At 42.9% G+C, this 13,564-nt stretch overlaps 1 protein-coding gene across 2 annotated transcripts in view; it reads right to left on the bottom strand.

Annotated features, from left to right (window-relative positions):
- The window catches only part of SLC12A5 (solute carrier family 12 member 5), a 41,418-nt gene that overhangs the window by 4,652 nt on the left and 23,202 nt on the right, over positions 1–13,564 (bottom strand). For both annotated transcript variants that reach the window (XM_031954585.1, XM_031954584.1), the window contains exons 9-21: positions 12,322–12,492; positions 12,090–12,188; positions 11,605–11,662; positions 10,656–10,830; positions 9,678–9,796; positions 8,439–8,537; positions 7,315–7,434; positions 6,702–6,806; positions 5,517–5,685; positions 4,629–4,824; positions 3,482–3,651; positions 2,653–2,784; positions 65–172 (exon numbers count right to left, since the gene is read on the bottom strand). In XM_031954585.1, coding sequence (XP_031810445.1) covers positions 65–172; positions 2,653–2,784; positions 3,482–3,651; positions 4,629–4,824; positions 5,517–5,685; positions 6,702–6,806; positions 7,315–7,434; positions 8,439–8,537; positions 9,678–9,796; positions 10,656–10,830; positions 11,605–11,662; positions 12,090–12,188; positions 12,322–12,492 — 1,721 coding nt within the window. The remainder of the gene's footprint in view (positions 1–64; positions 173–2,652; positions 2,785–3,481; positions 3,652–4,628; positions 4,825–5,516; positions 5,686–6,701; positions 6,807–7,314; positions 7,435–8,438; positions 8,538–9,677; positions 9,797–10,655; positions 10,831–11,604; positions 11,663–12,089; positions 12,189–12,321; positions 12,493–13,564) is intronic.

Here is a 13,564-nt window from a genome sequence, read left to right as displayed (position 1 = left end):
AGTGGTCCTAGTGCCTCTCAGAATGGTTCTGGCCATATTAATGGGCCCAGCTCCACCTCCTCACCTCTCGCTCTCTCTCATTCTTGGTCAGATGCATTTGCTTGAGTATCTGTGATCGTTGTTCCATCACCAATGTCTTCTCATAGGTATAGGCAGAGATGTCACTCTCATGCTGCCGAACAATACAAAAGGAAAGACAAAGATGGAGATGAAGATGAGAACTAGGTTCTTGGGCAGAGCATATGGAGGGATCAAGTCCCTGCTGCTCTTCTCCTCATAAAAAATACACACACACACACTTATAGTACACTAGAAGAATCTTTCATTGGTTTTGGTGAGGATGGGAGAGACCTTGGTGGAAGCAACTGTGTCTTTGCTGCTCTTTTAATAGAACACCTGTTCCTGGGCAAAAGAGCCACTTGTAAGGCATGATTTCAAGACACAAGGGAACCCTGTTTTCATTTTACCTTAAAACATGTCTTCAACATATGACTAAAGTTACCCCCATTAGAATTTCATTCTTTTGGATTCAGCATCACCTTCCCTCCCTGGATTTCCCTCTTTTCTGGATTAAGGATTACCCCCTCATGAATCTTCAGATACAGGTATCTGTAGTGGAGGCTCCTGAATAATAAGTATCCCTGTTAGTCCCAGAAGAGGCTCTTTCAGCCAGATAAAGAATGAGTCTGTACCTGTACTCTGACTGATTTCATTAATGAATCTCAGTAAAAGGAACAATAGATCATTATTAACATTTGAGGAGAGGGGGAAAGTCCTAAAGCTCTCATGATTCACCCTACCTCTCCACCCGCCCCACCACCACCAGCATAAGCATACTTGGTTCCCAAAGCACAAAGACAACTCCCACTGGGAAATCCTCTCCTGAAATGTTGACTAAATTAGGCACTCCCACCCTCTATACAGCTTCCTGCTACCCATCTTCCCTCCACCTCCCATCCTCTATATCACCATCATGCATGATCCATATTCTAAACTGCATTTCTAAACTGCCAAGCTTTTCTAACCTTCCAAGGTGAAAATTAGCTAATCTAATAAACTCATTGTACTAATATCCTTGTGGAAAGGGCTAGAGAAGCTCCCCAGAGCACCCTCTCCAGCTCCTAAGCCACACTCAAAGCCATTCTAATGAGATACTTTCTGGAGACAAATTATTATCTAATCTTTCTATCATACTATATTATATAAATTAAATAAAAATAAGAAAAACGGATGAGCAAAATACAGATGGCATAAACATTATATATGAAATATATATTGATTGTTTATACAAGATAGCTTTATAGTCCTTATCACCTTTCATCTGGAATGTTGCAAGCAATGGTCTTCTAATTGGACTCATGCCTCTAATGGACCTTAAAGCTGCCAAAGTAATTTTTACTAAAGCACAGATCTAGCAAGCATGCTCTCTCTCTGTCTCTATCTCTGTCTCTCTTTCTCTCTCTCTCTCTTTTGTATATGTCTCTCTGTCTCTCTCTGCCTCTGTGTGTGTGTGTCTCTCTCTATTTCTCTCTCTGTCTCTGTCTCTCTGTGTGTGTCTCTATTTCTTTCTCTTTCTCTCTGTCTCTGTCTCTCTCTACCTGTCTCTCTCTCTCTCTCTCTCTCTGTTACACACACACAGAGCATTCAATAAACTCCAAGGGTTCACTCTAGATCTAAGATCAAATGTAAACTCTTCTGTTTGACATTTAAAGCTTTTCATAATCTACTCCTTTCCTATCTTTATAATATTTTAAAACACTACTTCTCTCATGCACTATGCACTTCAGCTATGTTTACTTACTTGCTCTTCACACACAACTTTCCATCTTCTATTTCTGCTTTTGTCCTAGCTATCCTCAGTCCCTGGAATGATCTCCTTCCTCACCTCAGATTTTTATAACATCTCACTTTCCTTAGAACTCAGCTCAAGAACCATCTCTTCTGGGAGGTCCCACAGTTGCTAATGTCTTTCTTTCTAAGGCTACTTTTCATTTATTCTTTATTTATCTTGTGTGTATTAACTTATATGTTTTCTTCTCCATTAGAATATAAGTTCCTTGAGAGTAAGGAATGTTTTTGCTTGTTCTTGATAATCCTTAGTACTTATCACAATACCCATCACATAGTAAATACCTAATACCTACTTATTGATTGATTATACAAACACACATATATCCTCAAAATTCTCCCAAAAGTTATATTCTAAGAATAACAAAAATATCTTCACTCCCTTAAAAGGCTGCTGATTCTTGCCCTAGACAAAATGCAAATCCTTCTTATTCTCAGAACCTATAAAAAATGTTAGGCACATAGTAGGCACTTGTTAAATGAATATATAAATAAACACAAGTTTGATTGAAGAAATGGCTATGAATGAAAAAATGAATGAATGAATAGGCAATTGAATGAGTAGGTGGATAGATGAGTGGATGAATGAATGGGTAAATGAATGAAATGAAATGAATGAACTGAAATGAAATGAATAAACAGATGAATGAATGAACAGATCGAAGAATGAATGAATCAGGAAGGAAGAAAGGTGTATGGGTTAGATAATATATAGGGGAAAGGTCAGAAGCCACAGGCTAATGGAAGAAGGGACTACCCGAGGAATCATCTGGGTGAGAGGGTCAACAAGGGGGACTGTCTCACCATCTCTACCACCTCCACCTCTGCCGTAATTCGAAGGTGGTAAAGGAAAGTTGTCAGGTCCTTCTTCATCTGAATGCTGTTGTCATCCATCTGGGCCACAGTGAAGATGCGCATCTTGCACTTGCGCCAGACCTGGAGGTGGGGGATGGGGATTGAGGAGACATGATTCAGAGACAATGAGAGACATTGGAAGAAATGCCCAAGCCCCCACATCACTTGATCCCACCTAACCAAAACGATTTCTCTGATTTATGCCTAAAATTCCTCCATTGTAGCTCCATTACTCTCGGTTAAACATTCTCTCTGGGATTCTTTGGATGGGCACTTTGGATTAGTAGAAAGAACAAAGAACTAGAGTTAAAAGACTCTAGTCCTGGCTCTGCCACACACTTTAATTAGACACACCCTGTTACAGTTATCTGGATAAATCACTTTAATTTGAGCGTTACTGAACCTCAGCTTTCTTGTCTGTAAAAAGAGGTATTTGGACTACACTAGAGGTTGCCTTTCAGCATGGACATTCTATCGATGGTCTCTTCTAGTTTGGAAATTTTATACTCTGAGGCCCTTTCCAGTTCCAAATTTCTATGACTAGCTATATGTTTATGAGCTACTTTTCAAGGAGGAGTCCTCAGGAGATCTCTGGACACCTGGAAGCAGAGTGGAGCTATGACTGAAGGAAGGAGAGCCTCAGCTTCCCCTCCTTTGAAATGTTTTTGTTTCACTTTCCAAATTCTCTGCCTCACTGCCTAACCCAGTTTCCAGCCCCCACATATCACTCCTTCTTCTGTACCCCAGCACTCCCCACCTTTCTGTCATAAACACACACCTTGTGATGCTTCAACAGGAAAGGCAGTAGCATGAGCATTCCACCATCATGCACAATCCACCAGACATCGATGCTGCCCTCAGAAAAGCGCTCAGGATTCCCAGGGAACATGGATACATTCTTGGTGACAAGCAAGGCCAGGTGTCCGGCTGTGGTCTCCCGAACCAGCTCTGAGATGACAATATCAAGGTGGACCTCAGACCTGGGGCTCTGAGGCTGAACATCTCTGAATCCCATGGATGGCTACCTGCCCCTCCACATGGGACAATACTGACTACTGTTTCCTTGGAGCCTGCTTAACCTGAGCACAAACTCAGGGTCAGAAACCTGGAGTTCCACTTCCAAGTCCATCATTTATTCTATGGCCTTGAGCAAAACAGTTAACCCAGTACCTCAATTTCTTCTTATAATAAATGGAAATAATAATCCCTGCCCTAAAAGATTGTTGTAAGGCTAAAATGAGAGATAAAAGCCCTTTGCAAAGAATGATAAACAGGATCATTGTGATCATCTGTGAACTATTTTTGCCTTCAGCCTAGTATATCCCATATCCACTGTGCCTTGTAAATCATTCTTTGAGGCACAGAGACAAAGATAGAAAGGCAAGAGAAAGAAGAATAACAGACATTTATATTGCACTTTAAGGTTTGAGAAGCATGCCTTATCCAGTTAAAACCTCACAATTGTCCTGTGAGATTAGTACTACAGTCATCGTTCTCATTTTACATATAAAGAAACTGAAGGTTGCCTTGATGGAGTGTTAGTGGTAAGATCTGAACTCAGTTCTCCTAGCCCTCAAATCCAGCACCTTATCTTCTATGCCATACTGTCTTAAAGAGACACAGCAGTAGAAGCAGGAAGACAGGAGGAGGCAAGCAGAGAAAAACAGGAGCAGAGATAGACATGGAGACAGAGGACATACAAAGGAAGTCAGAGACAGAGTCAGGAAATTGGGGATAGAGACAGAGATAGAAATAAGCAGAGAGAGAAGACATAGACAGGAACCAAAAGACAGTCTTAAAGAGAGAAACAGATAACAACAGACAGAAATAGAGCTGGTCCCCCAAAAAACAGGCTTTGTGTTCCTCCCTGACACAGGTCCCTGCAGCAAACCCCACTCCTAGTGTCCTCCAACAGGCCTCCTTACCAATGAAGTTCCTCCAGGTCTGGTGGTCCTCCTTCTGGCGCCAGTTCCGGGGCCAGCCAACTAGCACAGTGTTATGCTGTAGGCCCCCAAGTCCCCCCGACTGGATGAGGTGTGACACCCCATCCCGAAGGTTGGAAGATATCACCACCTGGCAGAACCCTTTCACTTTTTCAGCCTCCATCAGCCGACGAATAGACTTGGGTAGATCAGAAGAGACACAGTGAACAAAAAGTAGAATCAGAAGCAGTTGAAGCCTTTAGCTCTAGCTTCCTTAGTCTTGCTGACAGATGAATGCCACAGGTCAGAGGAGCAATAGTCAAAGCTTTCAGGCTACATAAGGAACCAGAGTCCCTATAGATTCCATCCTTCCTTATGTAATTTGTCTTCTCCACTTCAAGCCTCATCCCTGAGAATGGTGGGGGCTCTCATTCCTAGTGGACTTCTAAACTTGTGAGCTCACTGGTTTGATGGGAAAAGTCCCAGACCTGCAGCAATCAGTAGGTCTAACTTTGTGACCTTGAACAAATCATTCTAGTTTCTAGTATCTTCACTTGCAAAAATGAAGAAATTGGACTGGATTATCTCTAAGGTCCCTTCTGACGTTAACATCCCATGATGCTATTCTGGAGAAAGTGGAGTAAGGAAAGTGGAAAGAGGACTGGATTTTTAGTCAGAGGACCTAGATTCAATTTCTGGTTCTAATTTGCCTTCTCAGGCTGGTCTCTTCCCTCAATCTAGGCTTTGGTTTTCTCCTATACAAAATTCAAGAAATTAGATCATTTCTCTAAGGTTTCTTCTAGTTTTTACATTACAATAATCTCTTGGTGGGAATATAACAAGCTAATCTTTAGAGACCTTTCAACTTTCAATCCAATGATACTTTAATACCTCTTCTGCCCTCTGCGCCTGGGGATGATTATCCAAGAAGGTGCCCTCCAGCACAGAGCCCACAATGGTCAGACCTTTCCCAGCCTTGAGTTGTGAAGTCAATGAGAGGAGCTGTGGGTGCACCACATTCTGGTCCTGGTCCACTCGAACAAGCACAAGCAATTGGGGCCTAGATTGAGAGGCAGTGTTGAGTTTAATGTTATAGTCCCACTCTCTGTGGAGGTTATGGGTAGCCCCATCTTGCTATATCTGGTCAGAAATCCGAATTATGTCAAATCCCTAAGGTAAAACTTCCCCTACATATGCGTGGCTCATGCCATCTTTGCTGAATGTCTTTTGGGTCAGTCTTTCTGACTGAAACTTTCTGCCTCATTGTGTCTTTCCCCTCACCCTTCCCCCATGCCTCATGGTATCTTTCTCCTTCTTATAGTTAACTACCTCTTTTAGGGTGCTAAATTCCTTTTAGGATTTAGTCTGCCAGGTAAGGGCATACTCCACCCTCATAGGGTACTCCCTTTCTCCTGGTTAATTGTGAGTTCCACTAGGAAACTTGTCTTTTCCACTGTTAATTATTAAAAACTCCTTTCCTTATTATGTGTTCTCCCATATCCATTTCATATTTGCCATTCCTGGTGTCTATTGTACCTCTTCATTTGTCTGTAACCTCTTCTCCTAAATAAACCTACTTTTTGCCAAAGAGAACAGCCATTTTGAATTATTCACATGACCAAACTTCAACATTTGGTGCCTACATCAATTTATCTCAACATTTGGTGCTTACTTCAAACATATCATTTGGCTCCTAAGACACATCAGTAAATCCTTAATTAATGCTAGTTACCTCAATGACTGACTTCTTACCTCAACTTCATTTTTCTCAGGAGTAACATAAAAGGATAATAAAATATTCTGTTCTTAGATTCCTTGCATCTCTAACATTCAGTGAGTCACTGATAATCCTGTCATATCTATCCGGTTGGAAGTGGGGAAGAAAGCCTTGGGAACATGTGAAAAAGTAAAAATCTACTTAGCTTCAGGGTTAGTCAGTTCTCCAAGCATGGAAAATTCTTTGAAAAGGACTTATTGAATAGGAATGGAGTAGGATAGATGTCAGAATAAGTAGAACAGGTCTGAAGGGTCAGGTTCAAGGAGCTTTCTCCCTCACCCCGCATCCCTCCTACTCACCTCCAATTTTTGGTGTGGGGAGGCCCTTCTTCCAATCGCAACAGGGCATATCGAGCAGCACTGAGGGATAGTCCTCTAATTCCATCACCCCACTCTTTCTCTGCCCTAAGGTTAATGGAGGTACAGAAAGACAGGAATCAAGGGGACCTGGTAGACCTATAATTCTCGGAATTCAGGGTATAGAGGTTTGGGGACTGAGATCTTTAACCTCAAATTATCCGAATAGCACTAAAAGAGGAAGGGAGGGAAAGAAGGAAGATAGGGAGGAAGGAAGCAAGGAAAAGATGGAGGGGGAAAGGGGGGGGAAATTGGGAGGGAGGAAGCAAGGGAGGGATGGAGGGGGAAAGAGGGCTTGGAAGGGGAAAGAGGGAGGAATAGAGGGAGGGAGGGATCATCTCATTATTCCTCTTTTCCAATCCAAACCTATCCATTTCTTCTACCATTTCCCCTCACCAAATACCCTCTTCCCCAACATTCCTCATTTCCCATACTTCCAATTTCATCCATTTTCTTCTTTTGCTCCAAAGCCATCCCAATTCCCTCTATCACCCCCAAATCTTCTAATTCCTTTTCCTTCTCCCTTCCCTCATCCCAAACTCCAGCTATTACTCACCCTCGGTATTCAATGTATTTGTAGATAAGACCGGCAATGAGCATGGCAACCAGAGCATAATACCAGGAGCATATGAACATGAGGGCCAAGCAGAGGCTCATGCCCAGGAAGGAGAGTGTCCTGAAAGAACAGGGTAAGGGAGTAAATTTTGCCCTCACTAACCTACTGATTCCCTGAGCAGGGGCTATACCTAAGGACAATGAAGGGCTGAAATGTCCCACCTCATAAAATATGATGGTCAAGATTCCATGGCCATTTCTGGATGCTATGGGACAGGTAGGGAGAATTTAGAACTCTGGGACACAAATCCTAAACCTTTTCTAGTGAATAAGAGGGACCTTAGGGAAGTCCAAGGTTTTTATCTCTGGGGGGAAATTTATATGTCCCTTCGCCATATGTATATCTTGGTGAAATAATGTTATAGTTCAGGTTAATTGACAGAATTTTGAAGAACAGTAGAACTCAGCCTATTTTATCACTTTAAGAGCTAGTTTCATTTGAACATTTTCATCATGGGAAAGAGGGATAGAAACAGAATTGTCTCCTCCAAAGATCTCTTTCCTAACTCTCTTTCCCAGTGATTAAAATGTCAAAATGAAACTAGCTCTTAAAGTGGTAAAAACAAATAGGCAGAATTCTTTTCTTCCACATATCTATTCTACTAATCTATTGCCTGGTTTCAGGTCTGCTGCTGAGATTTCTTGTGTATCTTAGGAACAATTTTTCCCAGACAGACCTCCCCCTCAGCCAATAACAGCTTTGCTTGAGTTGAGGCAGGAGCCAGCTGCCCCTCCAGTTCTGCCAATCAAGAAGGCAGGTAGTGTGGAGGAAGCACAAAGACAAGAGAAAATAAGAAAGAATTAAGGAATGGTGTCTCCCAGATATCCCAGCTGGTAAGAGGCACTGAGGCAATTTTTTAAAAACTGACCAGAAGATTTACAAGAAAGAAATCAGGCTACAGAAGAGTCAATAGGTAAAAACAATAAGAAAAACCCTGTCCTTGGAGCATCGAGTCCTTCAGAAACTTTCTCTTCTTGTTGGAGAATTCTAGAGCTAGCAGACAAGGAGGGGGCTCTATGTGGAGCATAGGGATTTGCGAGCCCAGGCAGGCCCAGAGTGCACACCAGTGATAGTAGCGGAATCGGGGCCTCCAGTTAGGTGTCCTCAGAAGTGTCTGCACTGCGCAGGCCAAGTTCACAAACATGTAGCACATCAGAAAGAACCTGGAACAGAGAAAGAGCATGAAGACAAAAAGACAGAGAACGGCTTGTTTTTAGAGATCAGAGCTGGGGGGGAATTGCAGATTTCAACTCATTTAAGAGAAAATTTTCTAACAATTAAGAGTCATCCCAAAGTGGGATGGGCCCACTGGAAAAAGAGTGGTGTTCCCCCCTTATTGATGGATTCTAGAAAACACTGGATTTGTAGAATGGATTCTTGTCCAGGTATGGATCAGACTCTTCCGGTATGGAACAGGCTCTAATATCCCTTGTACCTCTTAATGACAGGCACAGAGACAGAAACTGCACCACTGAGGCATTTTGATTCAAAGGAGATAGTCTTGACCTGGGAACCAGGAGACCTGGATTTTAGCCTAGGCATGCCACAAAGCCCTCTGTGTGATCTTGGACAAGTCATTTTTTCTTCAGTTTTCTCCTTTGTAAAAGGAAGAGGGTTGGATTAGGTGAGTTTTAAAAATCATTCCTAGATTTAACATTCTGTAATTCTATGGAGAAATTAATGAAGAAGACAAAACACAAAAGCAATGGGACAAAGATTTGGAAACTTAAGAAAAACATGGAAACTGAAACTCAAAAAATGGGTAGGGAGTTGTCAAGAGAGTGGGGGGCAGGAGCCAAAAAGGGATTATGGACTTAAGTTCTAACTTCTTTTGAGCAATGCAATAAAATTCTAGTAAAATGGAATAATATGGTTGCCCTCTTAGAATTTGTGGTAAAGGGGAGCAATCTTTAGGTGTATTGAAAAGGCAATGAGGTCATGCTGATTATCGCATCAGGATTCACAGAGAAAGATGAATGGGAAACTCCACATGGAGGAAACAGAAGGGGAAAAGATCAACATGGAAATAATAGGGAGAAGGGAGTCCACGTGGAAAGTGTGGAGGAGGGAGCAATATCCTTTACTTGATTGTGTTTATTTGTTATAAAGTAAGGTTCTGTTCAGGAAAGGGGCAATTGGGAAATGACAACAATATTTTTAAAATAGCATCAAAAGCATTTACATGAAAAATGGAAAGGAAAGTGAACCTGCTTCAACAGTAAGGGGGAAAAGAGAGTTACACGGAGATAAATGAAAGGGCACCCAAAGTGAGATAATGAGGGAGAAGAAGAAGAGAGACCCACATGGAGAGAATAGGGGCGACCTCATCTAGGGAGGCAATAAGAATGCCAATCTCGCAGATGCAGGCAGTCAGGAGCAGAGCCCATGTTGGCTCCCCATTGGCTTTGCCGTGGCCAAAGACCTGAGGGCAGAATAACAATCATGTTAATACTGGCACAGAGAAAATAGGATCTTCCATCTCTTTCCCTTAATCCTAAAATCTAGGAAAGCAGAGACTCTGGGGTGGGAATGGATTGGAGAAACAAATTAGATACTATCCCAATCCATCTCCTCCCTGAGAGTCCCCTGGGCAGCAATCCTTCCTAGCTACAGGACCATCCCTAAGGTGTGCAGATGAGAGACGTGGGTCATCTCCAGCAAGAATAATTGACCCAGTACATGCTGCTAGGCGTTTGGGATGTGTTTGATTTGAAGTCTTTAGTGGGTATGAGAAGGCCCGAGGCCACCTCTAGGAGCATGAGATATCCAAGCTATGGGGAGGGGAACCCTAGGATTATTTCCAGGAAATAGGAAGGCACTAAAATTATGGAATACAGAGAAATACCTAGGGAAAATAGGACTTGGGGAGGCGGGGATTTAGAAGAGTGTAGCCTGGAGCAACCTGTAAGGGCTAAATTACACAGTCACTACTATCTAGGGACTACAGGGTCTCTACAGACCCACAGAGAACAAGGTCTGTAGAGGCAAGGTCTATATTTATAAACCTCAGGTCTTACACACCAACAATAGCTGGGGAGCCACTTCCTTTTCCCGCCACCCCAGTCCCTGTTTAGCTGTCCAGCTGCATCCAGCAGATATGAGCAGGCTTCAATGCAGATAAGTCTGAAGCTCAGAATCACCTTGATTTGCCCTAGAGATGATATTACCCCCAAAGGTGATACTGCCCATGAGTTCTGCGTACCCAGATGTAACACATCCCTCCTTTACTTTCTACACCACACACACCCCTCCACATCCCTCCCAAATCACTTGCCACTGACCCTCAAGAAGGGCACAATGCCGTCCCGGGAGATGGCCTGCAGGAGGCGAGGGGCTCCTGTGAGACTCTGCAGCCCAGCACCACAAGTGGAGAAGAAGGAGCCGATGACGATGACCCATGGGGAGGGCCAAGCCAGGGTACCCACCACCAGGTTCCCATTCACTGCTTCACCAAACCTGGGAAAAGACATCTCTTGGGCAAGGGCTCCACCAACATGAATGGTACCCACTTGGCCCTGCTCAGGCCCTCCCACAGTCTAAGATAACAGGTGTTTATCTTTCAAGGATCTTTTGTGTCTCTACAGATGTAAGTTCTATGATCTCTTACTCCTAGGAGGGCATCCTATGTGCCCAGCCTAAAGTCAGTGTGATAGGGAATCCAGAGAATCCTAACCCATGGTCCCTGCCCTTCAGGAGTTCAGTCTATCTGTGGAGCAAAGTGGCATACATGTGTAACACCTGGAGAATTACCCATGACAGGCGGGGATTAAGAGCTGAGTGATTGAGTGAATGTGTGTTATGGGCCCAGATGAGAAAAATAGCACTGTCAGCAGTCAAGGGAGACTTCTTTAAGGGGGAGAGAATTTCACTTGGGGTAAATTTTGGGTAATTGAGGGGGAGGGACTAGAAAGAAGCAAAGCTATGGGTAGCAATGTCTAAGGCAGGCAACTGTGAGGCAGTGAGCCTGGTTGTATAGAAGGTTCATGTTGAAGAGGCAAGGGAGAGAAGGTTGGAGCAGATCGTGAAAGGGCTTAGAATACCAGGGGAAGAGTTTGGATTTTGTTGTAAAGACGGTAGTCATTGTAGGTTCCTGATCAGGAAAGTGGCATTTTAGTCTGGGGCCTGTGATGGTCTGATGACAGGTGCACATAGAGCAATACCAGGCTCTCCCTTCGGTCCCTCCTCCCCCCTCCTTTCTGAGGCTTCCCAGAAACTCCGTCCCCTGCTTACTTGTCCCTCAAGACGACTCCCTCGATGCAGGCCCCGAACAGGACTACAGAGCTGATGTCTTTGGGTTGCAGAATGAAGGAGAATGAATCAGGGATAACAAAAAGGTACCGTTCTGTCCATAGAAATGGGAGGTCCTGCTTCTGGTCTAGCACACACACACACACACACACACACACACACACACAAACAAACAACCACACACACATCTTCTACTCCACCAATTCTGCTTGGGATTTTGGAGTACTGGACAAAGCAGGGCTGCCCCTAACCAGGCTAGGGCTTGCAGTCAGAAATAGGTTTTAGTTCTAGAACTACCAACAAAGTGTCTGATACTAAACAAGCTTTTTTTTTTTCTTTTATGGGTCTCATTTTCTTCTTCCAATGTCAAATGAAAAGATTAGACCAGATAGCCTCTAAGACCTTGATCTAGCATTCTGTGGTCTAAAGTCCCTTTCAGCTCCGGTGTTTTGTGAATCTAAGGATACAGACAGCAGAAGTGGTAGCAATAGCCAAGATGGTCCCAGTAGGGATGGACTTCTGGGCATCTCGAAGATCCCCGGAACGGTTGGAACCAGCCATTATTCCTGTGGGCAGAACAATATAGCTGGAACCAGGGCCAGGACCAAGAGAGTAAGGGACAATCCAGAGAATAGAACATGTATGCAAGCACACCATCTCCCTCCCCCCAAGTTCCTGCTTCTCCCTCCTACCCCTCACCTGTGACTGAAGGGAAATAGATGCCGACCAGTAGGGTGAAATAGGAGGTCATGTCACTGAAGACATAGGGCTGATCCAGGTTAAGAGGAATTGCCTCAGGCAGTGGTATGGAAGGCATCCCATGTTTCTCAACGATCACACCTTTGGTCAGGTAAGAGCTCCAAAGGTTTTCTGTGAAGAGAAAGGTATTCTGATGGGGATTAGGGTCAGGACACTCCAGATAAAAAATCAAAGCCATGTGTGAGGAGAGGGGAGATCCATAGTTTTCTAGTCTAGAATCTTTTTCTTTCAAGGAATCCATTCTTATGGGTTCAAAGAGTTCTTTGATCACAACCCCATCAAGGAGAAGAAATCATTCTCTTCTTTACCTGTCTCATAGCCATGTTATTTACATGCTTATATGTCTTACATTCTTACTTATATTGTAATTCTAATTCAGTTATCTGTATGCAATAAGCTTTATCCTTTCTACTATATTATAAATTCTTTTAGGCCAGAGACCATTTCTTATTTATCTTTACTTCTTTCCCAACAGGAAACACTGCACTTTGCACACAGTAGGTGTTTGTTTAACAAATGTTTGATGATTAATGGGGGAGATAACCATTTATATAGCATCTACTATGTGCCAGGCACTGTGCTAAATATTTTACAATTATCTCATTTGATCTTTACAGCAATCCTTGATAGTAGGTGCTATTGCTATCTCCCATTTTACAGATGATGAAACTGAGGCAGTCATGGTTTAAGTGACTTGCCTAGGGTCACAGGACAGCTATTATTAGAAGCCAGATTTGAGTTCAGGTCTTCCTGACTCAAGACCCAGTACTCTATCCATCTTTCAACTGATCCCTTTTATATTCTCCTAAGGTTTCAAATGAAACAGAAAGACTGAATCTTGATTCTATAATAATATACTCATAATAATATCTCCCATTTCTAAACCACTAATAGATTCATAAAACTCTATCTTAACAATCTTGTGAAATATCCATATTTTATAGCTAAGGAAACAGCATTTGTGGTCCTCATCTTACAAATGAAAAAACTAAGCCTCATGGAGTGGATATAAGTGGCCCAAAATTTTAGAATCATTGTCACATTAGAACACTTCTGTTCTGATCTGATCTTTCCATTGCACCTAGATGATTCTAAACATTTGTGTAAATAATGTTATGACATTTCACAGGTGAGAAAATGAGGTTCCCACAACTTGCCTTCTCTTTTCTCCTCTTCTCCCCTC

This window comes from Sarcophilus harrisii, chromosome 2 (assembly GCF_902635505.1).
Source record: "Sarcophilus harrisii chromosome 2, mSarHar1.11, whole genome shotgun sequence".
In the NCBI taxonomy this organism is placed as follows: domain Eukaryota; kingdom Metazoa; phylum Chordata; class Mammalia; order Dasyuromorphia; family Dasyuridae; genus Sarcophilus; species Sarcophilus harrisii.
The sequence above is the reverse complement of the archived record's forward strand: the minus strand, read 5'-3'. Positions and strand labels throughout refer to the sequence as shown.